Raw genomic sequence first — 27,715 nt, 5'->3', positions numbered from 1 at the left:
AGTACCACAATATGGCAGAAACACTATGTTTTGGCACAAATACTTTGATTTGGTATACTTTAGCTTCTTCACCCCTTTTCAGAAGTTCTGCTGATTGAACTCTTTTCAGCAGAATTCTGCTCATTCACCTCTTTTCAGCAGAAGTTCTGCTGATTGAACTCTTTTCAGCAGAATTTTCAGAATTTTCACTTCTTTTCAGCCCAAATTCTGCAAAATGTTCAGCCTTTTCACCTCTTATTAGCGCAAATCTCAGCTGTTTTCAGAAAAAAACTCTTTTGAGCAGAAGTTCTGCTGATTCTTCTCTTTTCAGTTCAACTTTCTGCTTCTTTACCTCTTTTCAGCAGAAATTCTGCTGATTCACCTCTTTTCTGCAAAATTTTCAGCCTTTTCACCTCTTACCAGCACAATTCTCAGCAGCTTCTGCTCATTTCAGCAGAATTGTCCGTCTCTCCACCTCTTCTTTGTGAGAATGAGTTTGGGTCAGTGAGATGAGTAGCTGCCTTGACCTCTGGAGGCCCCGGTTCGGATCCTTCTCAGGGTGACATTTTTTTTTCACCACCATGCAACTTTTCATCTTTTTCAGCTTTTCAGCAGACAGCTTCAGCGTTAAGGCATCCACACAGCATTTTCGCAGGAAATGCAAATTTTTCTAGTTATTATTATTCTTCAGTTTCCGCCTGAAATTTTGCAGCGAATCTCGCCCCGCAGTTTTGAGAGAAGCTTCATATATGTTACCTCATTTTGTGCGGCTGGATCAGGAATGGTGTGCTATGACTTTTGGTGTTTATGACTATTATAGTTTTTTAAATATTAATATTTTAGTGAAAATTTTCCCGCGCTCCTCTGCCAAACAGTTTTGACAATAGGGTTACATATGTTAGATCATTTTGTGCGGCTGGAGCTGGACTAGTATGGTATACACTTTTGGTGTTTATGACTTTTATAGTTTTTGAAATATTTAGATTTTAGTGCAAATTTAGGCCAATTTCCATAGAAACAGGCTTTATTTGTGGTGGGTTGGCTCTCTCTAGTGGTATATCGGGAGTAGTACGGCTGAAAATCTGTATGCTTGTTTTTACACTCAATATCCCATAATCCATAGCACGCCTCTGCCGAGTTTAACAATGGCGGACACCTCTTCGTTTTAAACATCTTTTATTCGTGTTTCTAGGTCACAAAATGAACTTTTAAGATATTTTCAGGCTAGAATGTAGGTGTGTAAACTTCACATATCTGCTCGTTTTGTCAAAACATCCCATATTATATTTGACGATGTTGCCGGCTAACTAGCTAGCGTGGCTAGCGCCGCTAGATAGCGCCGCTAGCGACCCTTCGAGCACCCGGGCTTGCCTTCAGTGAGACTGCTGACCATCACCTGATCGCTCGCCAACTTTCTGTGCCTTAGGTGGACTTATTTTTCGTTTATATGGGCCGATGATGCTGGTCGATGTGGAAAAAATAACTGAGTTGTTTGGTCTTGGCTAACGCGGAGCTACAACCGAGAGCAGCTATCCACCGGTGTGTGATAGAAAGGACATGCCGGGAATGACACATATGAGGCGGCGAGGGGACCGCCGATCGACCGGTGGTTGCTAACAGGCAGGAGCGTGAGTTGAACTGAATTTCAGGTAAGAAGTTATGAACTGCACTCTATTTGGGTCAGATATCGTCCCACATTCAGAGAAAATATTACGATCTATTCTGTCGTTATGAAGCCTCCCCTGTCATTCTCTGGCCTGTTGCAACTTCAATCGTGAAACTGATCAACGATCGGCTTTTCGCTCTTGTTTATCGCGCTAAACAGCAGCAGTACGTTTAAGCTTGATCAGCTGTTGTTAGAATTTATTTGATTTTAATTTCTAGTATCAGCTGATGTTTGCTGGGGCCACAGCTGTAGAAGCGGCTGGTCCAAATCCAGGAGATGTCCTTACTGAATCATCAGAGCTGAACTGGTGATGGAGAAACAGGTTTACCCTTTAGGTCAGGGCTCTAGACTAACTTTTTGACATGGGCGCACCGGTGCGCCTAACTTTAAAAATTTAGGCGTACCGGCACAAAAGTTAGGCGCACTCAAATTTTTCAACCACATCGCTTAACACCGCAGTTTTACATGTGCACTTTCTTTGGGGGGAAGTCCATACAGACAATATTCATTTCTAAATTATTAACTAACAAACTTGTGCTTAAAGTGCTTTGTCAATATTGTAGAAAATGTTAAACTTAATCATCATCTTGGCCTCCTCTGACGACCTGTTTGCTGCTGCCTGCTGCTGAATGGCAGTGGGGAGAGGGGACACTTGGGCAGTGCATTTATCACAGCATATAATGTGTTTTCTGGATACACTGCTGCTTTTTCAGCATTCAAAGATTGATGACACTGTGTCAGAGCTGGCTATGAATTTCAGACAGATCAGGCCTTAACTTAACACAAAAGTTATCAATAGTTCTTTTCATCTTTTCTTATTACCCACAGCTACATCCACTTCTGTCGGGCCTAGGCTGCTCACTAGGGCTGGGTATCATCACTGATTTCTATAATCCATTCGATTCCGGTTCTCAAAGTCCTGATTCGATTCAATTTAGCCTCAGACAGTCAGAAATATTATAATTCTGATCATTTATCAGTACTGATAAATGTGAGACTTCATCAGAATTGTGAACATCACAGCAGATGCCTTTGTGTGAAAGTAACTGAGAATAAAACAGAAAAACATGAAGGAGATTTTTCTGGTCTGGGTTTTTATAGCAGATAACCTTAAAAATATTCTGCAATTTTGCATAATTTTAAGAAGTTTAAATTTCTTCAGTATTGAACAGCAGAAATTAGGCTTTCTTGTCCAAGGTCATTTAAGTGAAAAAAGGAAAAGAAAAGAAAAAGACAGCGGCCGACATCGCTGTAAACAACGGTAGACTGGTGGGTAATAAGCAAATGAATAATGCAGAAAATAGATTTGAGACGGGAAACTGTTCTTGAAGTACAGAGAGAGAGAGAGAGAGAGAGAGCTGTGCATGAAGTGTGATTTTTATCGTGGTGGAAGCAAAACAGCAAAAGTCAGAGGGAATTCATGACGACATTGATCAAATATGAAGCGTAGTTTGCTGCTTCTTTTGCTGCTGGCTCGGTGAATTTTGGTTGGAGAGAGACAAAACCTGCAGCTCAGAATCAGCGCAAAAAAGACGGAAACACAGCGCGGACCAGACGCATAAGGATCGCTAAGCTCCGACAGCGTGTCCGTGTTCGGGCCGTGGGGTGAGAAAGCCGAGAAAGACAAAGCTGATTCTGATGCGTCGGGTCCGCTCTGTGTTTACATCTTTGTGTGGAATCCGTTAATGAATTGATATCGCTTTATTCAAGCTACTCACCTCTCTCTTCCACCTGCACTTTCAAGTGGACCACGGCCAATCAGAGAGGTCCCGCCCCTGACTATCTCTGATTGGTTTAGTCCATGATAGGGCATAATGTGTGTCTGTTGTTGACCACACGGAGAGTTGCAGGGATTTTTTTCTTTTTGTTACCCGAAAATATTTGGTCGCACATATTTTTTTTTTAGTCGCACCACTGAAAAATTTGGTCGCATTTGCGACCAAATTGGTCGCACTCTAGAGCCCTGCTTTAGGTGACATGAATGAGTTGAAGGGAAGTTATGAACTGTTTCTGAGAGACAAATAAACACCAAGCTCCTGTTTTTCTGTAGCTGACAGCTGGTAACTGTGCAGGGGCGGATCTAGCAAAGCTTTTGCCAGGGGGCCAGGTAGGGCATTAACAGGGAAAGGGGGACACAAAGATATACTTTTCTTTCTTACTCTCATATAAAATATTTAGCTTTTTATTAAATACTTTATCTGCATCTTACAACCAAAGTTTGTATAATAATACACAAGATTGGCTGTAGACCATTGTTAATCATTCAGAACACTGTGTAAAAATAACAAAAAACAAAAAGTGAATGCAAAAGTGCATAAATATTTATTTTACGTGTTTGATGTGAGCTGAACTGGTGATGGACAAACAGGTTTACCCTTTAGGTGACATGAATGAGTTGAAGGGAAGTTATGAACTGTTTCTGAGAGACAAATAAACACCAAGCTCCTTTTTTTTTGTAGCTGACAGCTGGTAACTGTGCAGGGGCGGATCTAGCAAAGCTTTTGCCAGGGGGCCAGGTAGGGCATTAACAGGGAAAGGGGGACACAAAGATATACTTTTCTTTCTTACTCTCGTATAAAATATTTAGCTTTTTATTAAATAGTTATCTGCATCTTACAACCAAACTTTGTATAATAATACACAAGATTGGCTGTAGACCATTGCTAATCATTCAGAACACTGTGTAAAAATAACAAAAAGCAAAAAGTGAATGCAAAAGTGCATAAATATTTATTTTACGTGTTTAATGTGTGTGGCGGGGCGTGGTCTGCCGTGCCGCTGCAGGGGAGGTGGACCCACCTGAGCGGCACCTGCAATCACGCCTCTCGGGTGTAGTCTGTGCTCTCTCGGCTGTTTTTTGGGTGTGTATCGGGCTGTGAGTTGAAAAGCTACAGCCGGCTGTGTGGGTACACCAACCATGTGTGAAAAGTGGTCCATAACGTAATGCTTCAAAGCGTGTTCAGGCAAACATTGTCGGGTCTGCCGTGGTACAATGGCACTTCTGCTCATGAACCTGTGTGCACAGCATCTACAAATCGGGGCTGTACAAAGTCACTTCATCTTTACCCAAAACTGTAAACTGTCATCTGTGAGGCTCGAGCGGTGTTTGTTTTTACCATAGTTCATGGTGGAGAATGGCTGCTCTTCTGACTTTTGCTCTCTGTAGCCATATGAATGGCAAACTACACTGATTCGCAGCGGCATAGGCACACTTAAAATTTCTTCTGAAATTTTCGCTTTCTAGTTTTAAATTAATCTTTCTGAGCAAACCAGTGCTGTGCAAATCTGGGAAACCTTTATTGCACCTTGGTTAAATTCATTAATTTTTCCGTTCATTCTGGGTACTGCCTAGGCAGACGAATTTAGCAGTCAGATTGTGTGGTCTGTGGAAAATAGCATGGATCACTTCTGATCTACCACAAGCCCCTAAAGCCATCTATCAAAGGTGAGGGGGAGCTGGGTTATGGCTCGAAGAGAGCCTTGGTCCAAGTCTGAAATCATCAATCTTTACGCACTCACACACAGACAAGCACACACACACACACACACACACACACACAAAGATAGATACAGAGAGAGAGAGAGAGAGAGAGAGAGAGAGAGAGAGAGAGAGAGAGAGAGAGAGAGAGAGAGAGAGAGAGAGAGAGAGAGAGAGAGAATCTTTATATATTCACTCATTTATATCCCAGAGTGCTTGCCATAGCTGGCCTCACACTGAAAGGCCCAAGGCTGGAGAAAAGTTTCATTGCAGGTGGGAGATACTGGAACAGTATCAGTTTGGACTGCATAGTCCAAACTGCATAGACTGGGACATTTTGTTCTCTACTTAAAGCCTCTTTTAGTCCGAGCAACTGTGCACTGTGGCTCTATCAATTCTTAATCGTAAACACCCTTATCAGTCAAATACTGGAACCACAATGGATATCAAAATGGTATATAAAAAATACCAACTAGAATCCACAAAATTTAGTTCGAACAATTTCAGAGAAAACTACGTGAAACTAGACGGATTGTCTTTTATCTTACTTGAAAAAAATCAAAATGACAGCTTCTCAAGCTGATGCTTGTTTATTTATATTTTCCTCCGATACACATTCCATACATTCATTCAGTCCACTTCACTAAATTCTAGTTTTATTGATTCATGCAAAGAGGATCTTCATTTTGCATTTCAATGGACCTTCTCAGAAACTGATTTTGAATAGATAAATTAATATAAGCAACCAGTCATTGCATCCATTTTGATGATGAAGAGTGCTGAGATAAGAACAGAATAAAGAATGCTTTTGAATGGGGCTGCCTCTGAAAAATTGTTTGTTTTACATATAGATTCTCAGTCAAAGCAGTGTTTTACAAAGAGATAGCAGGCATAGTGAAGGTTTAGCCACAGAACACACACAGTCTTTTCAACAGATATCAGAGTTGTTATCTGAGCTGTGTCTATAAAAAAATATATCTTTCCATGATTGGAAAACTTGATGTGAAGACAAAAACAAAAAAAGAAAAAAGAAACCTGGCATAAACCAAAGATGTGACGAATGTATGGTCCACACCACAAAGTGTTAAGTCACCAATATAAACAATCTATAACCAATATAAACAATCTATACTATTTGTAAATGTATGTATGTGTACTTTTCAACCCAGCATACTTGAAAAAAGAATTGGCCAATCTTCTTTAATCCCTAGCCACATCTGTATTTTAATTGACTAATAGACTGTACCTTTAAGAGGTGAAAACCTTCTGATGTTGAGCAGAAAGTTAAGCAGCAATGAAATAAAGCATTGGATCCACTAAATCAGATTTCATAGCATTAGTTCCCAGCAATGGCAGTGCTTCAGACCCATGTCTCACAAGTACATTTAACTCCCCAGTCAGATTAATTTGCAAGTTTCCCTTATTATGAATAAATATTACAAAAGGTTGATGCGAGCACCCACTCTTCTGCAAAACCTATTTTAGGTCCAGTTGTCCACTATCAGTTTATGACCACAATGCAGTGGAAAAGAAAATCTTCTCTTCCTTTCATTAGCTATTGATTTACCAGTCAAGAGAAAGGTCTAATAAGGCATTGTACTTCATTTTTACCATTTTAACCAACAATTCTTTCATTTTCAAAAGCATGATGCTCTCCAATAAATATTCCTTTAAAGGCACATTCTATTGTAGTGCATGACCAATTTTATCTTGAGCTTATCTGGGCAACCAGATACATTCCTTTTACTATTGGTTGAATTTTAAAGTTAAGTAATATGAAATGGAAAACCTTCTGAATCCTATTGAAAGAAGTGAAACCAAAAGTAAATCAAATTAAACAGCAGGTTGCTAAAACCTAAATAAATGCAAGTGTCTTGCCTGACTAAGTGAAGCACGAACATAGAGTCATAGACCAATGGTGGCCAATACTTCAATACTTTGCTTTCTTTGGTCTAGCAAGCAAGTAATAATAGAAAAATGCCACTCAGCACATACAATGGAACATTGGGACATTCAGTACTGAAAATTCTAATCTTCTCCCTAATGCTATACACTGTGTATTCTCATCATTGATGCTATCATTCAGCCTCCAGAACATTTACATCCGATTATTACCTTTCATTTAATTTAATTACCTTTAATTAATTAATTAATTAATTAATTAATTAATTTTGTATTAATTAATCAGTTACAACACAAGGATTATCTAAAAACAGATAATTAAAAAAAAAAAGTGAAATCCACTATGGGTCAAACAGAGTCAGTTATAGTTGGGATTGGGTGGAAAACAAAGAGGGACAAGAAAAGACACTGTAGATGCCATAGTCCATGGTAGTCTTAATGTTTGGAGTCTGTTTTCCCTTTGAGTCTAAGTTGGCCAGGATTTTTCCTCCCTATGTGGTGGAGTCTGCTTCCTGCTCTTCAACCAAGCACATTCAATAGAATTTTATTAATATAGCACCAAATCATAACAACAGTTGCCTCAAGGCGCTCCTCATCAAACTACAGTCATCTGCTGTATTCAAGGACCAGTCTGCTACTGTTCAGTGGTAAATCGGCCCCCAAATGTTATTTCCCTTCGCTTGTTTTCTATTGTGTTGATCTCTGTGCTTTTTTGCCTCCAGTCCACCCCAGCCTGGGTCGAGAACCCACCACTTACCTGTACAACTCACCTGACTCTTTGGAACTGGCTCACTCCATCTGTCTACATGCACCTTTGTGAAGATTTCAGTCCCCAGTTAACCTCCCTACCCTCCTGGATGTCCTTACCTCATGGCCATTCATTTGGCAGAGACTCACTGGATTCCCTCCCCCTGCTAATCATTGGACAGGCAACATCTTCCAAGGACTGACTCACCCAAGTAAGACTTACCAAGTAAGCCATTGGTTCTCGCTAGTTACCTTTTGGAACTCCCCTATCTGGAATCACTGGATTAATGTCCCTTTCCTCTTCCATAGTGTCACTTCCTCCTTTGGATCCAGTACTCTGTCTTTGTCACCCTTGTGAATTCTACTTGTTGCAAAACATTATTGTAAATAAATCTTTTGAATTCTGTTGCATTTGAGTACTCTATTTTGTTTCGACCAGACCATGACAGCAGAAACATGGTCTGTATATGAAAGATGCAATGTTACTTCTTCCACTGGCTTGTCAGGTCCTGTCTTTAAACTTTATTTTTTGTCCAGCACAAAAACCAACTGCTCTTTATTATCTTATTTTACTCTTTTTTTGCTCTTACTTTAATTTAGACTCTTTATTTAAAATATTTTAATTATGCTGTACTCCATATGACCTGAAATTAGCAAACAAGGCCATAAATTCATTAAAGATGTTTTAATGAGGTCATAGATTAAGTCTCATAGACTTCTAAATAATCACAGAGGAGCTGTTCTCTGCTGACCATTAGTTTAACGCACTTTTCCATTAACTCAAACACTACATCCATGTGTTCTAAAAAATCAGTATCCAGAAAATAAAGTAAAACGCAAAAAAACCATTGATATCATTAAGAAAAAAAACACCAATATATCAAAAATCTGCTCTGCATCTAGATTTTTTAATGTATAAACAAATTACCTGAAGAGGAGATGAGCTTCCAGCTGATGGAAGGCTCTGGTTTACCACTTGCTTGGCACATCAGGGTGATGTTAGAGCCTTCATTTACCACAACATCTCTTGACAGGTTGGTGATTTTTGGTGGCACTGTGAAGGAAAATCAAATATATAAATTCAAGCTGTGATGTTACTAATCTCAAGAGGCACTTCTGAAAAAGGACATCACTATGACATATGTCATTATCATTATTATTATTTTGCATAATAATATTTGACATATTTCAGTTTGAAGTTTGACACTAAAAAAGGGCCTGTATATTAGAATGGAATCTGTCGCTTGCCAAAGACATGGATTTAGACAGGGAAAATCTTGCAAAGAGACACAATGAAGCTGCATTATAGGTACTGTATGATGCAGAACTGTGTTAGACTAAAAAACAAAAAAAATTAATCTTAACCTCTGATCCATCAATTTTAGTTCATTCTTTTGCTCTCTTTGTTTTTGCTCTAGGGTTTTTCCAAGCACCTAAACGTAACACAAGTGAATATGGATTGTCAGATTAATTAGCCATGAAAAAAATAATGATTGAAAATTAAAAATGTTCATTATTGTTTCCCAAAGGACTTTGAATGTTATCAGCCAATTAAATTGACATTTTTAGTTTTAAGAACTCCCATAGATATCACCAGCAGGTGCTCACCTATTACCAGTGTAGGGACTAACGCGTTGTTAAGTAACGCGTTACAGTAACTACGTTATTATTGTGGTCACGAGCACGGTAACTAGTTATTATGCCAAAATCAGGAACACGTTAATCGTTACTGGGATTTAGATAGGGTCGTTATTCGTTACTTCGTGTGGTGGCTATCGCGGAGCTTCCACAGTTTCAATAACATTAGCAAGTGGTGGAGGCCAGCAGGTGAAAGAGGGAAAGGGGGGGCAGGAAGGGAAGAGACCCGAGGCGGCCGCCGGTGTCAGGTGAACTGAACTTCAGGTAAGAAGTTATGACCTGCAGTCTATCTGGGTCAGATATAAACAGGGCTGGACTGGGACAAAAAATCGGCCCGGGCATTTTGACTAGAGACCGGCCCACCAGGTATTATAGGAAAAACCATAAAGCCTTTGAATGAAAACAAACGTTGTTGTGACAGTGATGTACACTGTCTTGTTGGTACATATGTATCAATCTAATAAACTTAGACCTACACCATCCTCCCTATTCTGGTATTCTAAACAATACTTAGCCAAAACCCAAAGACTGCTTGGTTGAGTTAACCTCCTGAACTATCTACAACATATGGTGGAAACCTGAAATTAAGACAGAGAAGACTAGAGGTGAGACATGACCATTACTGAATATTAAAAATAATAAATGACAGATTTAGAGATATTTTCATAAACTATTCATTTACCACATCAATAAATAGCATGGCAGGGCAAAATATTTTCTCTAACATGGCAACCTTTAAAAAGTGAAAGGAAACAGAAAGACAGGTGAGAAAGAATAAAACTTAATTGACTTTTTGATGGCATTTTACACACAGTACTGGTACAGTATCTAGAAAATGTGGGAAAATACTGGCATCATATACAGTACTTACTTCTGAAGAAATTATGTTGGGACCCTGAAAAAAATTACTATGTACAATAATGGATTTCTATACATTTGACATCAGATAAAAACTTTGGTTGTAAGATTCGGATAATTATTTGTTAAAAGCAATTAAATTTTAAATGAGAATAAGAAAGTATTTTTTGTGCCCTCCTTTCCCTGTTAATGCCCTACCTGCCCCCCTGGCAAAACTTTGCTAGACCCGCCCCTGCACAGTTACCGGCTGTCAGCTACATAGAAAAGGATCCTGGTGTCATTCATGTCACCCAAAAGGTAAACCTGTTTCTCCATCACCTGTTCAGCTCTGATGATTCAGTAAGGACATCTCCTGGTTTCATCTTCATGTTTCCCTCTCGCCACATATCCAAACCGATATCATGACCAGCAGCTTTTACAGCTGTGGCTCCAGCAAACATCAGCTGATACTAGAAATTAATATTAAATAAATTCTAACAACAGCTGATCAAGTTTAAAGGTGCTTCTGCTGTTTAACGCGACCTCCGCTAGTTTCCTCTTTCTGGGGCAAAGTGGGAGATAAACAAGCAAGAGAGACGGGACTTGCGGCAGAAACGCCGATCAGCTGATCATTGATCAGTTTCGTGATTGAAGTAGCAACAGGAGAGGGAGGGGGGGAGAATGAGATAAGAAGAGGCAGCTGACAGCCTAAAGACGCAGAATAACTCCAGCTTTGTATCTTTCTTTTCATTCTAGCTGAAGTACGGGACAAATTGCTCAATCAGCTCAATATGAAATGCGTAATTTTAACTCTGAATACGAGACCATTCCGTTTTTTACGGGGAGGTTGGCAACTCTACTAACCTAACCTAACCTTATGAATAAAATAAAGTTCACCAGTCACATCATAGCACCCGCCCAGCAGTATAGAAACTCCGTCATGCTAGTTAGTACGCAGTACAAGTTATTGTAACTGAGTGTAAAAAGTTAGCACAACGAAAATGAACTACACCTAAACTTGGTTTATATCTGACCCAGATAGACTGCAGGTCATAACTTCTCACCTGAAGCTCAGTTCACCTGACAGTCGGACCGGCGGCCGCCTCGGGTCTCTCCTCCTCCGCCTCCCCTTTCCTTCATCCACCTGCTGGCCTCCACCACTCCACCATAGCCACTACCAAACAATTGAGTTATTTTTACACATCTGCCAGCATCTGTCCAATCCACCACCTTTCACTGTTTACACCGTTACGGGAAAAACAACAACAACAAAAAAAAAACATCGGCCCATAAAAACGAAAAATTACCATCGGCCCACCGGGCAAATGCCCGGTATGCCCGATGGCCAGTCCAGCTATGGATATAAACCAAGTTTAGGTATAGTTTATTTTCGTTATGCTGACTTTTTCGTACTGGGTACTAGCTAGCATGACGAAGTTTCTATACAGCTGGGTGGGTGCTATGATGTTACTGATGTTGAACTTTATTTTGTTCATAAGGTTAATTATTAGAGTTGCCAACCGTCCCCTAAAAAACGGAATGGTCTCGTATTCAGGGAAAATATTACGCGTTTCGTATTAAGGTGAAAAGGAGCACAGTTTGTCCCATACTTCAGATACAATGAAAAAGAAGACAGAAAGCTGGAGTTATTCTGTCTTTACGCTGCACAGCTGCCTCTTCTTCTCTCATTCTCTCCCCCTCCCTCTCCTGTTGCTACTTCAATCATGAAACTGATCAATGATCAGCTGATCGGCCTTTCTGTCACAAGTCCCGTCTATCTTGTTTGCTTATCTCCCACTTTGCGCCAGAAAGAAGAAACCAGCGGAGGTCGCGTTAAACAACAGCAGCACGTTTAAGCTTGATCAGCTGTTGTTAGAATTTATTTAATATTAATTTCTAGTATCAGCTGATGTTTGCTGGAGCCACAGCCGTAAAAGCTGCTGGTCATGATATCGGTTTGGATATGTGGTGAGAGGGAAACATGAAGATGAAACCAGGAGATGTCCTTACTGAATCATCAGAGCTGAACAGGTGATGGAGAAACAGGTTTACCTTTAGGTGACATGAATGAGTTAAAGTTATGAACTGTTTCTGAGAGACAAATACCACTAGGATCCTTTTTTTTACAGCTGACAGCCGGTAACTGTGCAGGGGCGGGTCTAGCAAAGTTTTGCCAGGGGGGCCAGGTAGGGCGTTAATAGGGAAAGGGGGGGCGGGGGGGGCACAAAGAAGTACTTTTCTTTCTTATTCTCATTTAAAATATCTAGCTTTTAAAAAATAATTATCTGAATCTTACAACAAACAATTGATAGATTGATGCATATATACCATCAAAACAGTGTACATCATTCTCACAACAGCGTTTGTTTCCATTCAAAGGCTTTATGATTTTTCCTATAATGGCGGGCCAGTTGTAATATTCTGTTCTTAAACTGATAAGGAACATATTGTCAAACTGCTTCTTGAGCCACCATCTTCTTCATTGCCACTTGTTTGGTACAACCTAACACACCTCCACTTCCGTAATCATACCCGCCCCACTGCCACTACGGCAAACCCCAAGGGACAATACACACGGAGTGCAAACATTATAAACAATACAACATCTCCCTTTTTTTTTGTTTTGTTGTTAAATGTCCGCCAGTGGCACAGCCGGTATGCATTTCAAAATAGAACATCCTGAACATGAGGATTAGAAACAGTTTTTTCCACACTGTCATGTGTAAAATTACTGCTGCATGAGAACAACAACAATAATGCAACACAGGATATGTACTCATTAGTACACACCGACATTTGACATATGTTTTTTTTTGCTTTTTTTTGCTTTAGGGCAGCAATTCGCCTACACCCTTTACAATCACAGGTCAAGGATGACCCTCGGTTTGACCACTCGTCCTGATCTGGTGGTCAGTATAGGGCTAGTGTCCATGGGTGGTGTTTTAGTGCCTCTAGATGGCGACTGAGGCTCTGCTTGTTGTTGAGCTGCACTTTCATGCTGGGTTACCAAATCGGGTGCTGGTGCTGAAGGTGCTGGTGACGCCTTAGCGCCTCTCAGGTGCCGTCGGTTACGCCGTATAGTCTGCCCCTCGCCAGTGCGGATCACGAAAGAGCGGGCAGTCTCTGCAGGTCGGATGATGCCAGCCGATTTCCAGCTTCCGGACTCATGCTGAAAGCGGATGTGCTCCCCCTGCTGCAGCCTCGGTAGTGGTGCGGCGCTGCGATTGTAGTATCGCCTTTGGTGCTCTTGTCTTTCCATCTGTGTCTTTTGCACCACCGTCTGGCTTATGACGCGGGGTACCAGCTGGTATCCGGTGATGGGAAGCACTGAGCGCAGACGTCGAGTCATGAGGAGCTGCGCGGGTGATCTGAAGCCGTCGACTGGTGTGTTCCTTTGCTCCAATAGAGACAAGTAGGGATCTACTCCCTGAGCATGAGCTGTATCCAAAACTGATTTGGCAGCTTTGACTGTTCTTTCGGCAAGGCCGTTGCTTTGTGGGTACAAAGGGCTTGAGGTTGTGTGGACAAAGTCCCATGTGACTGCAAAGTCCTTGAACTCTCGAGAGCTGTACTGTGAGCCGTTATCTGAAATAAGCTTCTCTGGTATACTGTGTCTGGCGAATATGGCCTTGAGCTTTTTGATGACGGACCCTGCGGTGGTGGAGAATAGCCTTTCGACCTCAAAGTAGCGGCTGTAATAGTCCACAACTACTAAGTAGTCTCGTCCACGCCATGTGAAGAGGTTTGAGGCCACGGCCTGCCATGGTCTCTCAGGAATCTGGTGTGGAATGAGAGGTTCTTTAGGGTTCGCTGCACGCCTCTCCTGACATATGGAACAGTTTTCCACCGTGGCAGCAATGTCCTTGCCCATGCCTGGCCAGAAGAGGGCGTCCCTCGCTCTCTGCTTACTCCTCTCAATCCCCATGTGCCCAGTGTGGATTCTCTCCAGCATATTGTTTCTTAGGGCTGTTGGCACTATGATTTTGTCACCTTTGAAGATGATGCCATGGAAGTGTGAAATTTCATCTCTGAAATTCCAAAAGTCCAAAAGGGTTTTGGGGCATTTTTTCCTGTCCTCAGGCCAGCCATCATGCACGGTTTGCTTCAGCAGGGTGAGCTGCGGGTCGCATCCTGTCGCAGCCTGTATCTCTGAGAGCTTTTTATCACTTACTGGGAGGCTGTTTATCACTGAGTGGACCTGGTCCTCCATGCCTTCGCTCAGCGTGCTGTCTTGGTCGAGCAATGGTTTCCTGGACAGTGTGTCGGCCACAGGTATGTCTTTTCCGGGCCGGTGCACAATCTCTATGTCATATCTCTGCAGCTGTAACAGCATGCGCTGCAGATGAGCAGGGGCTACGGAGATTGGCTTCTTTAATATGTGCTCTAACGGCTTGTGGTCCGACTCGACGATGACTCTTCTGCCGTATATGTAGGTGTGGAAACGCTTGCATCCAAACAGCACTGCAAAGAGTTCTTTTTCAATCTGTGCATAGTTAACCTCTGTCGGGGTCAGTGTCTTTGAAGCATATGCTATTGGGTGTCTGTCCTGCATCAACACAGCTCCCAAACCATACTTTGATGCATCTACCTGTAGGCGTAGCTCCTTGGTCGTGTCGTAGTATGCCAGTATGGGGCCTGGTTCTCTGGTTATGAGATCCTTCATTTGCTGGAAGACTCTGTCGTGATTCTGATCCCAGACGAACTCCGAGTCTTGCTTGAGCAGCTGACGCAGCGGTGCGTTCACTTCTGATAGTCGTAGTGTGAATCTGGACAGGTAAATCGCCATTCCAAGGATTGTCTCGAGCTCATTCTTATTCTCAGGAGGTGGCATATCCTTGATGGCCTGTAGTTTCTTTGGGTCTGGCTGGATGCCCTCCCGGGTGAGTTTGTGTCCAAAGTAACTCACTTCTGTGGCGTCTATGACACATTTCTCTGGATTGAGACGCACTCCTCGCTCCCTTGTGCGCTCAAGGATGGCACAGAGGCTCTCGTCGTGTTCCTCCTTTGTCCTGCCAAACACGAGGATGTCGTCCACGATGGCTGCCACTCCATTGAGCCCTTCGTATGTCTCATCGATTTTCCTTTGGAAAATGTCCTGTGCTGATATTATCCCAAAGGGAAGGCGCAGAAAGCGGTACCTGCCAAAGGTCGTGTTGAAGGTGGTGAGGAGCGATGACTTGGTGGTTAATTGGATGGCCCAATAGCCTGAGCGAGCATCAATGACACTGAAGTACTGTTGTTCCTGCCAGCTTTGGTGTGATGTCATCCAATGTTGGAAGCGGGTAATGGGGTCTTTTGATGGCTTTGTTTAAATCGCAAGGATCAAGGCACACTCTGAGCTTTCCATTACGTTTCTCTGCAACGACCAGTCCATTTATCCATTCTGTGGGTTCTTTTACTTTGACGATTATGCTGTTTTTCTCCATGTCATCCAACTCCGATTTCAGTCGTTCCCGCAGTGTGAAAGGGATCCTCCGTGGGGGCACACAGCGGGCATGGCGTTTGGGTCAATGTGTAAGTCGCATTCTCCTGGGAATTTCCCTATGCCCTTTAACACATCAGCAAACTCCTCCATGATGCTTGTGATCTGTACTGACATGACCAGCTTGACTAGGTTTAGATCTAGGCATGCTCTCAACCCTAGGATGGGGGGTGCTGCAGTTTCTACTATGTCAAAAGTCAGCATCTTGTGAATGCCTTTCCACCTGCACTTCAACTGGCATGTGCCTTTGATGTTGAGTTTTTCTCCTCCATAGCCAGATAGTGTGCGTGTGGGTGGTATCAAGCTGACCTGCTTGAAAAACTTCTTGAACAATCGGGCAGGGATAACGTTAGCAGTGGCTCCTGTGTCAAGCTTAAAACTCACAGTGTGATGTAGTGAGCCTACTTCTACATCAGCATAAGCCTGCTCATCAGCCTCCCCTTCATTGCACTTTGTTATGGAATCTATGAATAGCTCCACTTCATCGCTTGGAGTGTCAGGATTAATAGAGTACACTGGGTTGGGTTGATGTGGTGCTTCTGAACAGCATGCTTTGGCAAAGTGGTTCATTTTATTGCACTTTTTGCACCTCTTCCCTTTTGCAGGGCACTCCTCCTTCTGGCTGTGTGCTCGTGCACATCTTCCACACAATTTTCCCACCTTATTATGGTGGGGTGCCCTCCTATTTACTCTGGCGCTTAGAGGATACTGCATGCACAGGTGCTGCTCCTTGCAGGCTCGTGTGTGGGTCGACCATGGCTTTCAATTGGTTTTGTGCGATTTCATAGGAGCGTGCAATGTCTATGGCTTTTTCCAGAGCCAAATCTGACCCTTAGCTCAGCAGCTTTTCTCTGACTTGTGGGAAACTGGTTGCAAAGACAATCCTGTCTCGGACCATTTCATCACGTTGACATAGCCACACTGCTTGACGAGTAGCTTTAACCCTGTCACAAAGTGTTCAAATGACTCTCCTTTGCCTTGGAGTCTTTCATTAAACTTGTATCTGGCAATAACGGTGTTCGTTTTCGGCACGAGGTACTGTTCAAACCTGTCGAGATAGGTGGTCAACTTTTTAGCTTCTTCATCAGACAGCTGCCATGTGTTATAAATGTCTCTGCCTCTTTCTCCTACCCACAGAAGGAGATAGCTGCACTGGGTCTCCTCGGGCTTGCCGCTTAGCGGGCCGCTAAAGATCAGTTTCGCATGTTGCACAAACCTCCGCCAGGCATCGGGAAGATTAGCTGAATCCCAGTCCATTCTTGGCGCAGGAACTCCCGACAAATCCATTTCGCGCTGTCAGTGGGCGTTTAGTCCGAACTACTCTGACACCATGTAATATTCTGTTCTTAAACTTATAAGGAACATATTCTCAAACTGCTTCGTGAGCCACCATCTTCTTTATTGCCACTTGTTTGGTACAACCTAACACACCTCCACTTCCGTAATCATACCCGCCCCACTGCCACTACGGCAAACCCCAAGGGACAATACGCACAACACCGGTCTCTAGTTAAAATGCCCGGGCTGATTTTTTGTCCCAGGCCAGCCCTGTATGCAGCTCATCTGCAGTCTGGAGTTACCTACATCTTCCTACTCGGAAGGAAGAATTTCTGAGTTCTGAGTACAATCGAAAGCACCACAACTGCAGTTTTCGTGTTGGATGTAAAAAGTTCACGTGACGCTGTGACGTAGGCTAGAATCATGGCGGCAGTCAACGACGGTTCAGGCGTGGGATTTCTCTCGTGGAAATATGCAGATTATTTTTTCCTTTCTATTGGTAGGTGGCACAGTGCACTTGTGGCAAGTAAGCAAGCTAGAAGACAGTGGCAGTTTTGCTGGGTATCCAGTTACGGAAGCAACACATTAACGAGAATTCTGAGTAAAACCAAAGTTACTTTCCCTAGTAACTAGTTACTTTGAAAGTAACGAGTAACTTGAAGTAACTGAGTTACTTTTGATAGAAGTAACTAATAATGTAACTAAGTTATTAATTTAAAGCAACTTACCCAACACTCCCTATTACTAATCATAGTCCAAGAGCTCTGTTATAAAGCTTATAAAATGTCTCAGGTGGTGTCTACACCCTCCGACTTCAATCTCAAGGGGTGTAAAAGTAAAGTTCCTTATGTCACTTCCAGCCTTTTTATGGGAAATTCTGTTGCTGTGGAATGGAAACAAGAAGCTCAACAACCATTAAAACTTCTATTGATTCCTATAGGAATTCTATTTTGAGTTGTGGCATTTTAATTGAATTCAAAACAGTTTCAGTGATCTGTACAATGGATAAATACACAAAGTCAATTATTAAATTAGGTAAATTAATTTTGAAATAAAAAAGCTTTTCTGCATTTTACTTATTAGTCTCATTAATCTATGTATTTAGAATAGTTATGGAATTTATTTTTCATAACATCTCCTGTGACTGCCCTGTGAGCATTTGTTTTTGTATCACCTATATCTGTATCTGTACACCTTTGGTGAACTTATTGTGAACATCTCAAGTGTGCTTCTTGAAAGTAAGGAGGAGATAATGTGTGTGTGTGTGTGTGTGTGCGCGCGCGCATGGATGTGTGTGTGTGTGTCTGTGTGTGTGTGTGTGTGTAAAAGGTAATGGTAAATGGAATCTGTTTTTTTACTCTACCAGAGTACTTTTTCTATGTACGTGCTTTTTATCTAACATTGAAGAAGAAGAAGAAGAAAAGAATAGCCCTTTATTGTCATTGTACATGTAAAACAAAATTGTGGGTGCGCCACAGCAACTGTTCATGTATAAAATATAACTAGTAAGACAGCAGGAATAGATAATAAACATGATAAATATATAAACACATGAGGGATATATGCAAACAGGTGGAATACATAGAATACAAGAGGAATACATATAAAACAAGAGGAAGGCACACAATACAAAAGGCACACATTAGAAGATCAGGTTGAAAGGACTTCTATTATTATTATAGCTATGTCGCGGGGCATGGGCTGCGGGGCGGTTGCGAGGGAGGCGGACGCACCTGGACAGCATCCACAATCATGCCTCGCCGGCTTAAACTCTTAACTGGGTCCTGTCTGTCTGTTGTTGTTGTTATTGGAGTATGTGTCTGTGAGCTAAAAAGCTGCAGCCAGCGTGCAAACAAGCAACCATGAAAAAGTATTGAAAAGCATTAACGAGTGGTCAGGTCTGTGGTGGATCGCTTACAGTGATTTACTGATCCAGTACTGGGCCAGCCAGGGTGGGAGCTAACCCAAATGGTGGTCATGTGGAGTGAGCAGGTGGCGATGTCTCACCGACAGCAGGAAGAACTGCAGGACCAGATCGAGCGCCGTATGCAGACAATCGATTGGTTGGCAGCCTTTGATCGGGTCCTGGCCAACACCACCGCCACCCCAACTGGTGTCCCCCGACTGTGTGAGAGTGGCTGAGGTCCGGACTGCTCCGATGCCCGTGCCACTCCCTAGGGTGAAGCCAGCAAGGGCACAGTCTACCTTTGCACCAATGACTGTAGAAAACCGCACCCATACCCGCTCCGTGGGCCGCTCCCACCCTCGTTCACCTGTCTTTCATCTAAGTATAAACTGTATAAGTATAAACCGTATAAGTATAAACTACCTAGTCCTCAGCTGAACTGGTGAAATTACTCATACACTTGTGTGATGTTCAGATTAATGTAGTGCCCTCTTTCATGGCTCCAAGCTATAGAAAATGCTGCAGCTAGACTATTAACACATTGTAGCAAGCGAGCTCAAGTCACTTCTATTTTGTACACATTACATACACAAAAATGCAGTTATAAACAAGTTTGTCTCAACAGGTTTTCTCTTATTTTATTGAGTCATATTGTGCCTTATATTGGCTATCATGGCACTTAATTTTCTGATTTATTTTACTCTTTTTTGTGTACAGCGCTTTGTAACTGTACGTCTGTGAAAAGTTCTTAATAAAAAAACTTTAATCACTTACTTTGTATTACTGATTTAAAAACTTTTGTTTCAATCTACAGTTTAAGCAAATGTCACTTACTGAGCAACATTTTATTGTTCTTTCTGCCTGCAAAATAGAACAGCTGTACAGTTAGCTAGTAGACACGTTTTGTGAGGAACAACAGAAGAAGTTTGGTTTTTTTATTTTTTTAAGAAACTCCCACTGTAGTAATAATACATTAATTAATTTAAAAAATAAGTAACTCCCACTCAATAACAAAAAACCCTCTTCTGTAAGTGCTAGAAAAGGTGGAGTTGACACACCAAAAACAAATTTACACATATTTACTTCATCATTGATTTATTCTGTTTTTCTTGTCCTAAGGAAAGTATTGACAAGTGTCTTGCAGATGAAACAGGTAGAAAACTGACACCTCATATATAACATCAGCAACAGGTTATCAAGCATTATTCTTCTGATAAATCATTAGCCTTAATGTTTGTGCATTTCTGAAGACATGCATGTGATCTTTCCAGTATTCAATTTCAAATATCCATATCCCATCAAAGACAAACAAAACCAGGCAGCGATATAATTTATGTTGTGAAGACACCTCCATCACCAGACTCCAGAAATGATAACCCAGAGCAGTGGTGAAAACCCAAAATGACAAGTCCTCAGGCAAGTCCTGAGGAGTCAGATGAATGGTTATGACAAGATCCAGGCACTCAACATCTATGCCCTGCCAGTTATCACATATCCTGTTGGGATCATCAACAGGCCAAAGAAGGAGATGGAAGCCACAGACAAGAAGACAAGGAAGCTTGTTACCAAACATGGAGGGTTCCACCCCAGATTCAGCATGCTGGAGCATGCTAAGAAATTGCAGCACATAACAGAAAAATCCAAGATGCTATCAGGCAGGGAACACATGTCATATCAGAGTATGGCCAGGAAGCCCTGAGGGAAAAACGGGATACACCCCCTAGGATGGTTGAGAATGACAAAGCTAAGATCCCGTGGGACTTCCAGATAAAAACAGACAAACTGATGGTGGCTAATCAACTGGACAGTGGAGGACAAGCAGAGGAAGACGGCTAATGTGATAGATGTAACTATACCAAATAATACCAACATAAGGAAAAAGGAACATGAGAAGCTTGTGAAAGAGCGGAGCTCAAGAAGTTGTGGAGGTTGAAGGAAACAGCAAATCCTGTGGTACCGTATTTTCTGCACTATACGCCGCAGATAAAATCCTTCAATTTTCTCAAAAACCGACAGTGCGCCTTACAATCCGGTGCGCCTTATGTATGAGTTCTGGTTGTGCTCAAACCGATTTTATGTGGTACACGGCAAAAAATGTTTTATTACGACTTTGGTAAGCTACAAAGCTGTACCACTTGATGGATTGTCGGAGCATTGTGGCTACTGTAGTCAGGAGCCTCACGGAGTAATTTGGGTCCAAAACGTACAGCTCTACTGTCACTTCCAACATAAATAGACAGAAAACTAAACAACAGTGACTTTTGTAGGGTTACTGAAGTTGGGCTAGCTGGTATATAATGATGTGCTACGTGATCGCTAGTGACACAGCTATGTTAGCATAGCATAAACATAGTGAAGCTGGAGGATGAATGCTAACTTTTTTCCACTCAATAAAAGTTCATGCGAGGGTTCCCAATGGTTCGGTACAAATGCAATCGCTTGGCAGGATGCTGTAAACGGACCAAAATTGATTCTAATTCTAAATTCTAATACAGGTTTATTTGACACCATTAATGATAGTTATGCTTGCATCATCTGTTCCTTTTTTTAAATTAAGAGTGTGAATGTTTCAATACTTCTTGTAGGAAAAAAAATAGTAATGTGAGAAACATTTCTCTATCATCTTCACTGTGTGTACCTGTTTCGTTGCTTGAGCTGGTCAAATTAGTAGGACACAGTAAAAGCATCCTGTTGACATTTTACCTGCATCTGTGTTCAAAAATCTCTTTCACTCTATTTGCCCCTGTTGGCTCACTATAATCAGTGCTTCACTGGCTTCTGGTTAAGTCCCTACTCATTTTAACAATACTAACTAACTTTTAATAATAACTTTATTTATAAAGCACTTTCAGACAAAGTGCTGTACAGCTATTTGTAAATAAAGAGATAAATAAATAAAAGTGATGCATAGCAATACAAGTTAAAAACATAATAAAAGTTAAAAATGATAAAAATAAAAAAATAAACAAAAACAAAACTAAACTAAAAGGCAAAGAATTAAGACATGCAGGATAGGGTGAACATCCCCCAGGGCATGAAGCAGGTATGGAGGAGATCCAGGCCCCAGACATCCAGAGGCCCCAAAATACGAGGACCCGAGGAGGACCACCAGGGGGGCAACCGTGCCACCCTCCTGGGAAGAGCTGAGAAGAGTCCCAAACGAGAGGTCACCCAGCAGCCACGGAGCAGAGGCCAGAGGGGGTTGCAGTGACGTGCCCGTGGGCTCTGCCGGCAGCCAGCTGTGCCAGAGAGGACCGGGCCTCAGGGTCAGAGGCCATACATACATTAGTGCCCAGCCCCAGACACCAAGAACCACCAACACACCAATGTCTGAGGGCATCAGCCACTGGCAGGGAGTGTGGTGAGGGGAGATAGGCCTCCATACCTCGGAGAGCCTTCACTTCACTTTGAATGATCACATTAAATCTCTGGTTCACTCTTGCTTTTGTCACTTATTGCCATTGTGTCATATTACAGACTGGAAATTGTTTTTCATGCCTCTATTTGATTATATCTGGGTTATTGCAACTTATTATTTTCTTCTCTTAAGAAACTTCATTAGTTTCCTACAGATTTGTCAGAAGGGTATTGTGAGGTTTCTAAGTAAAAGAATTTATACAATTTTTACCTCTCAGTGATGCCGCAGTGTTCGTTTGACTTTGGGACCTGTAGCGAACAGTTTTGGACCCAGATTACTCCGCAAGGCTCCTGACTACGGTAGCCGTAATACTCCGGCAATCCATGAAGCAAGTGGTGCAGCTTCATAGCTTACCAAAGACGTACTAAAACATTTCTTTTACAGATTTTTGAGTGCCGTGTACCACATAAAATGGGTTAAAGGTCAGTAAGCACAAGCAGAATTTATACACAAGGCACACCAGATTATAAGGTGCACTGTCGATTTTTGAGACAATGAAAGGATTCTAAGTGTGCCTTATAGTCCTAAAAACACAGTAAGTTTAACATTTATATTCATACATGCTCTGTGGGATCCTGAGGTCACGTGATGAGGGCTTGCTAGCTGTGTATCATAAAGGGTTGAGAACTGAAGTAGAGCATTTGCAATACTGCCCCCTCAAACTCTGGAACTCCCTCTCTCTCTGTGAGCCTGAGATCTGTGGACTGTTTTATTTCTTTTAAAAAGCATCTAAAAAAAAAACTTCTTTTGGAAAATCTTTTACCACCTCCAAATCTGAGGTCAATGTCCTCAGCCGGAAAAGGGTGGAGTGCCCACTCCAGGTCAGGGACAAGTTCCTGCCCCAATTGTAGGAGTTTAAGTATCTTAGGGCTTTGTTTACGAGTGACGGGAGAAGGGAGCGGGACTGCAGTGATGCGGACGCTGTACTGGTCCTTCGTGGTGAAGAGAGAGCTGAGCATAAAAGTGAAACTCTCAATTTACCGGTCAATCTACGTGCCTACCCTCACCTATGGTCAAGAGCTGTGGGCAGTAACCGAAAGAATGAGGCCGCAGATACAAGCAGTAGAAATGAGCTTCCTCTGAAGGGTGGCTGGCCTCTCCCTTAGAGATAGGATAGGGTGAGAAGTTCAACCATCCGGGAGGGTCTCAGAGTAGAGCCGCTGTTCTTCCAAATCGAATGGAGCCAGTTGCAAATGATGGCTTGTATGACTGTAATGGTTGCTTCTGCTTCTTGATGCCTTTCTGGAGACCTGACGGACAAGATGGCGCCTGTGTGTTTAGCACACCGTCTATCGTTCTCCTTTATTTGTTTCGTTTTATTGTTTTTAGCTAACTTTGCGCTACATGTCTGTCCTATATTGTCTTATGATCGCCAGGCATTATTGGAAATAGGTTTATCCATCCGGATGTCTGACCGGCCTGGATACGACAACCAAGGCTTTTTGCCTCCCTATCTGGAACCAGTAGCACAGTGCTGGTGTTCCCTACCACTGTCACCGGATTTGCGGAAGCGACGCAGGAGATGGGGTGACCGTGGAGGTCGTTTTGTCAAGCTGAAATCCTGGATTTCTTAGTTTCCCTATGAGCTCCACTTCATTCGCCAGTCTGGTCTGCGACTTTTGGTGCCTTTGCGTGCCTTGGATCTGGTTGGTTCTTGTTGTTGGGTCTCCTGAAAATAGTCCTGCAAAACTCTCTCCTTTACGGCATTTGTGCTGGCGCGGAGTTGACCAAAAAAACTTCCGACTGGTGGATCTGGTTACTAATGCCTCAGAAGTTTTGGACCCAGTTCCTCTCAGGCTGGTAAAACACCAGGTCGGTGGCAAATAAGACTTTCATATTGAAGGAATTTTTTCTTTCCCATGTTCTGGATTTGCTTTTCTTGACTGAAACCTGGATTCCTCCCGGTGAGTTAAGCGCCTTCATTGAACTAGTACCGGCTGGCTGTACCTTTTTTAATGTTCCAAGAGCTTCTGGTCCGAGAGTTTCTGGTCGCTGAGGAGGGCTTGCTGCTGTTTTTAAGGCTCATTTGGACCTAAAGTAGCTATTCCCACCATCTCGCTACACCAGTTTTGAACTCTGTTTGTGTGAACTCGGCCACTCGCCTTCACTGTTGTGTGTAGAGATGGCACGATACCACTTTTTTATGTCCGATACCGATACCGATATCATAAATTTGGATATCTGCCGATACCGATATTAATCCGATATAGTGTGTTTTTTAATCAATAAAACTGTTTTTTTTTAATATCTTGCTGCATTTTGTATAAGTTCATACTCAAGTTTAAATAAACAACAACACTAAAGCTATTCTGTTATACCTGTATGTAAAAAATACACTGCACCCAAAATATTTCATAGTTCAGCAATACTGATCAATCTAATAAACTTAAACCTACTCCATCCTTACTATTCTGGTATTTTAAAAAGTACTTAGCAGAAATATTAACCAACCTAACTAATAGGGTGAACCACCCCCACCCTCCACCTCATGATGCTTAATCGACGTAATCAACTTTAATTTGATGCAGTGTGAAAAAAATGCACAGAAATAAATTATTTTTCAAGAATAATTAAATATATTCAACATCTTTCTTCTACAGAATTGCAGACTGCACAGATGGTACTTTCCCAAAGGAAAAACTACTATAACTTACTAGGGTATATTAGACTTAACAGTTACTATATACAGTAATGGACTTCTATACATTTTACATCAGATTAAAACTTTGGGTGTAAGATTCAGATAATTATTCATTAAAAGCTAGACATTTTAAATGAGAACTAGAAAGCGAAAATTTCAGAAGAAATTTTAAGTGTGCCTATGCCGCTGCGAATCAGTGTAGTTTGCCATTCATATGGCTACAGAGAGCAAAAGTCAGAAGAGCAGCCATTCTCCACCATGAACTATGGTAAAAACAAACACCGCTCGAGCCTCACAGATGACAGTTTACAGTTTTGGGTAAAGATGAAGTGACTTTGTACAGCCCCGATTTGTAGATGCTGTGCACACAGGTTCATGAGCAGAAGTGCCATTGTACCACGGCAGACCCGACAATGTTTGCCTGAACACGCTTTGAAGCATTACGTTATGGACCACTTTTCACACATGGTTGGTGTACCCACACAGCCGGCTGTAGCTTTTCAACTCACAGCCCGATACACACCCAAAAAACAGCCGAGAGAGCACAGACTACACCCGAGAGGCGTGATTGCAGGTGCCGCTCAGGTGGGTCCACCTCCCCTGCAGCGGCACTGCAGACCACGCCCCGCCACACACATCAAACACGTAAAATAAATATTTATGCACTTTTGCATTCACTTTTTGCTTTTTGTTATTTTTACACAGTGTTCTGAATGATTAACAATAGTCTACAGCCAATCTTGTGTATTATTATACAAACTTTGGTTGTAAGATGCAGATAAGTATTTAATAAAAAGCTAAATATTTTATATGAGAGTAAGAAAGAAAAGTATATCTTTGTGTCCCCCTTTCCCTGTTAATGCCCTACCTGGCCCCCTGGCAAAAGCTTTGCTAGATCCGCCCCTGCACAGTTACCAGCTGTCAGCTACACAAAAACAGGAGCTGGGTGTTTATTTGTCTCTGAGAAACAGTTCATAACTTCCCTTCAACTCATTCATGTCACCTAAAGGGTAAACCTGTTTGTCCATCACCAGTTCAGCTCACATCAAACACGTAAAATAAATATTTATGCACTTTTGAATTCAGTTATACCTTTTTATTATTTTTACACAGTGTTCTGAATGATTAACAATGGTCTACAGCCAATCTTGTATATTATTATACAAACTTTGGTTGTAAGATGCAGATAAGTATTTAATAAAAAGCTAAATATTTTATATGAGAGTAAGAAAGAAAAGTATATCTTTGTGTCCCCCTTTCCCTGTTAATGCCCTACCTGGCCCCCTGGCAAAAGCTTTGCTAGATCAGCCCCTGCACAGTTACCAGCTGTCAGCTACACAAAAACAGGAGTCTCTCAGAAACAGTTCATAACTTCCCTTCAACTCATTCATGTCACCTAAAGGGTAAACCTGTTTCTCCATCACCAGTTCAGCTCTGATGATTCAGTAAGGACATCTCCTGGTTTGGACCAGCCGCGAAATTAAAATCAAATGAATTCTAACAACAGCTGATCAAGCTTAAACGTGCTGCTGTGTTTAGCGCGATAAACAAGAGCGAAAAGCCGATCGTTGATCAGTTTCACGATTGAAGTTGCAACAGGCCAGAGAATGACAGGGGAGGCTTCATAACGACAGAATAAATCGTAATATTTTCTCTGAATGTGGAACGATTCCGTTTGTACGACAACTCTACGGACTAACTCTTATGAATAAAATAAAGTTCAACGTCAGTAACTTAGCGCGCACACTGCTCTATAGAAACTCCTGTGCAATTCATAACTTCTTACCTGAAATTCAGTTCACCTCACGCTCCTGCCTTTGGTTTCCCTGATCCACGATCTACCACCGGTCGATCGGCGGTCCCCTCGCCGCCTCGTATGTCTCGTTCCCCGCATGTTTTTCTGACACACACCGGTAGATAGCTGCTCTCGGTTGTAGCTTCGGTTGTAGCTCCGCGTTAGCCAAGACCAAACAACTCAGTTATTTTTTCCACATCGACCAGCATCATCGGCCCATATAAACGAAAAATAAGTCCACCTAAGACAAAGTCTGTTGGCGAGCGATCAGGTGATGGTCAGCAGCCTCACTGAAGGCAAGCCCGGGTGCTCGAAGGGTCGCTAGCGGCGCTAGCTAGCGGCGCTAGCCACGCCAGCTAGTTAGCCGGCAACATCGTCAGATATAATATGGGGTGTTTTGACAAAACGAGCAGATATTTGAAGTTTACACACCTACATTCTCGGCTGAAAATATCTTAAAAGTTTATTTTGTGACCAAGAAACATGAATAAAAGACATTTAAAACGAAGAGGTGTCCGCCATTGTTTAACTCGGCAGAGGCGTGCTATGGATTATGGGATATTGAGTTTAAAAACAAGCATACAGATTTTCGGCCGTACTACTCCGGTATACCACTAGAGAGAGCCAACCCACCACAAATAAAGTCTGTTTCTATGGAAATTGGCCTAAATTTGCACTAAAATCAAAATATTTCAAAAAGTATAAAAGTCATGAACACCAAAAGTGTATACCATACTAGTCCAGCTCCAGCCGCACAAAATGATCTAACATATGTAACCGTATTGTCAAAACTGTTCGGCAGAGAGGCGCGGGAAAATTTTCACTAAAATATTAATATTTAAAAAACTATAATAGTCATAAACACCAAAAGTCATAGCACACCATTCCTGATCCAGCCGCACAAAATGAGGTAAAATATATGAAGCTTGTCTCAAAACTGCGGGGCGA

The 27,715-nt window shown here is 42.0% G+C and overlaps 1 protein-coding gene across 3 annotated transcripts in view; it reads right to left on the bottom strand.

Moving 5' to 3' along the window:
• The window catches only part of ntm (neurotrimin), a 537,843-nt gene that overhangs the window by 76,263 nt on the left and 433,865 nt on the right, over positions 1 to 27,715 (bottom strand). For all 3 annotated transcript variants that reach the window (XM_063488323.1, XM_063488322.1, XM_063488324.1), the window contains one exon: positions 8,701 to 8,826. In XM_063488323.1, the coding sequence (XP_063344393.1) occupies positions 8,701 to 8,826 (126 nt within the window). The remainder of the gene's footprint in view (positions 1 to 8,700; positions 8,827 to 27,715) is intronic.

The sequence above is a fragment of the Pelmatolapia mariae genome, linkage group LG10_11, assembly GCF_036321145.2.
Source record: "Pelmatolapia mariae isolate MD_Pm_ZW linkage group LG10_11, Pm_UMD_F_2, whole genome shotgun sequence".
Taxonomy (NCBI): domain Eukaryota; kingdom Metazoa; phylum Chordata; class Actinopteri; order Cichliformes; family Cichlidae; genus Pelmatolapia; species Pelmatolapia mariae.
The sequence above is the reverse complement of the archived record's forward strand: the minus strand, read 5'-3'. Positions and strand labels throughout refer to the sequence as shown.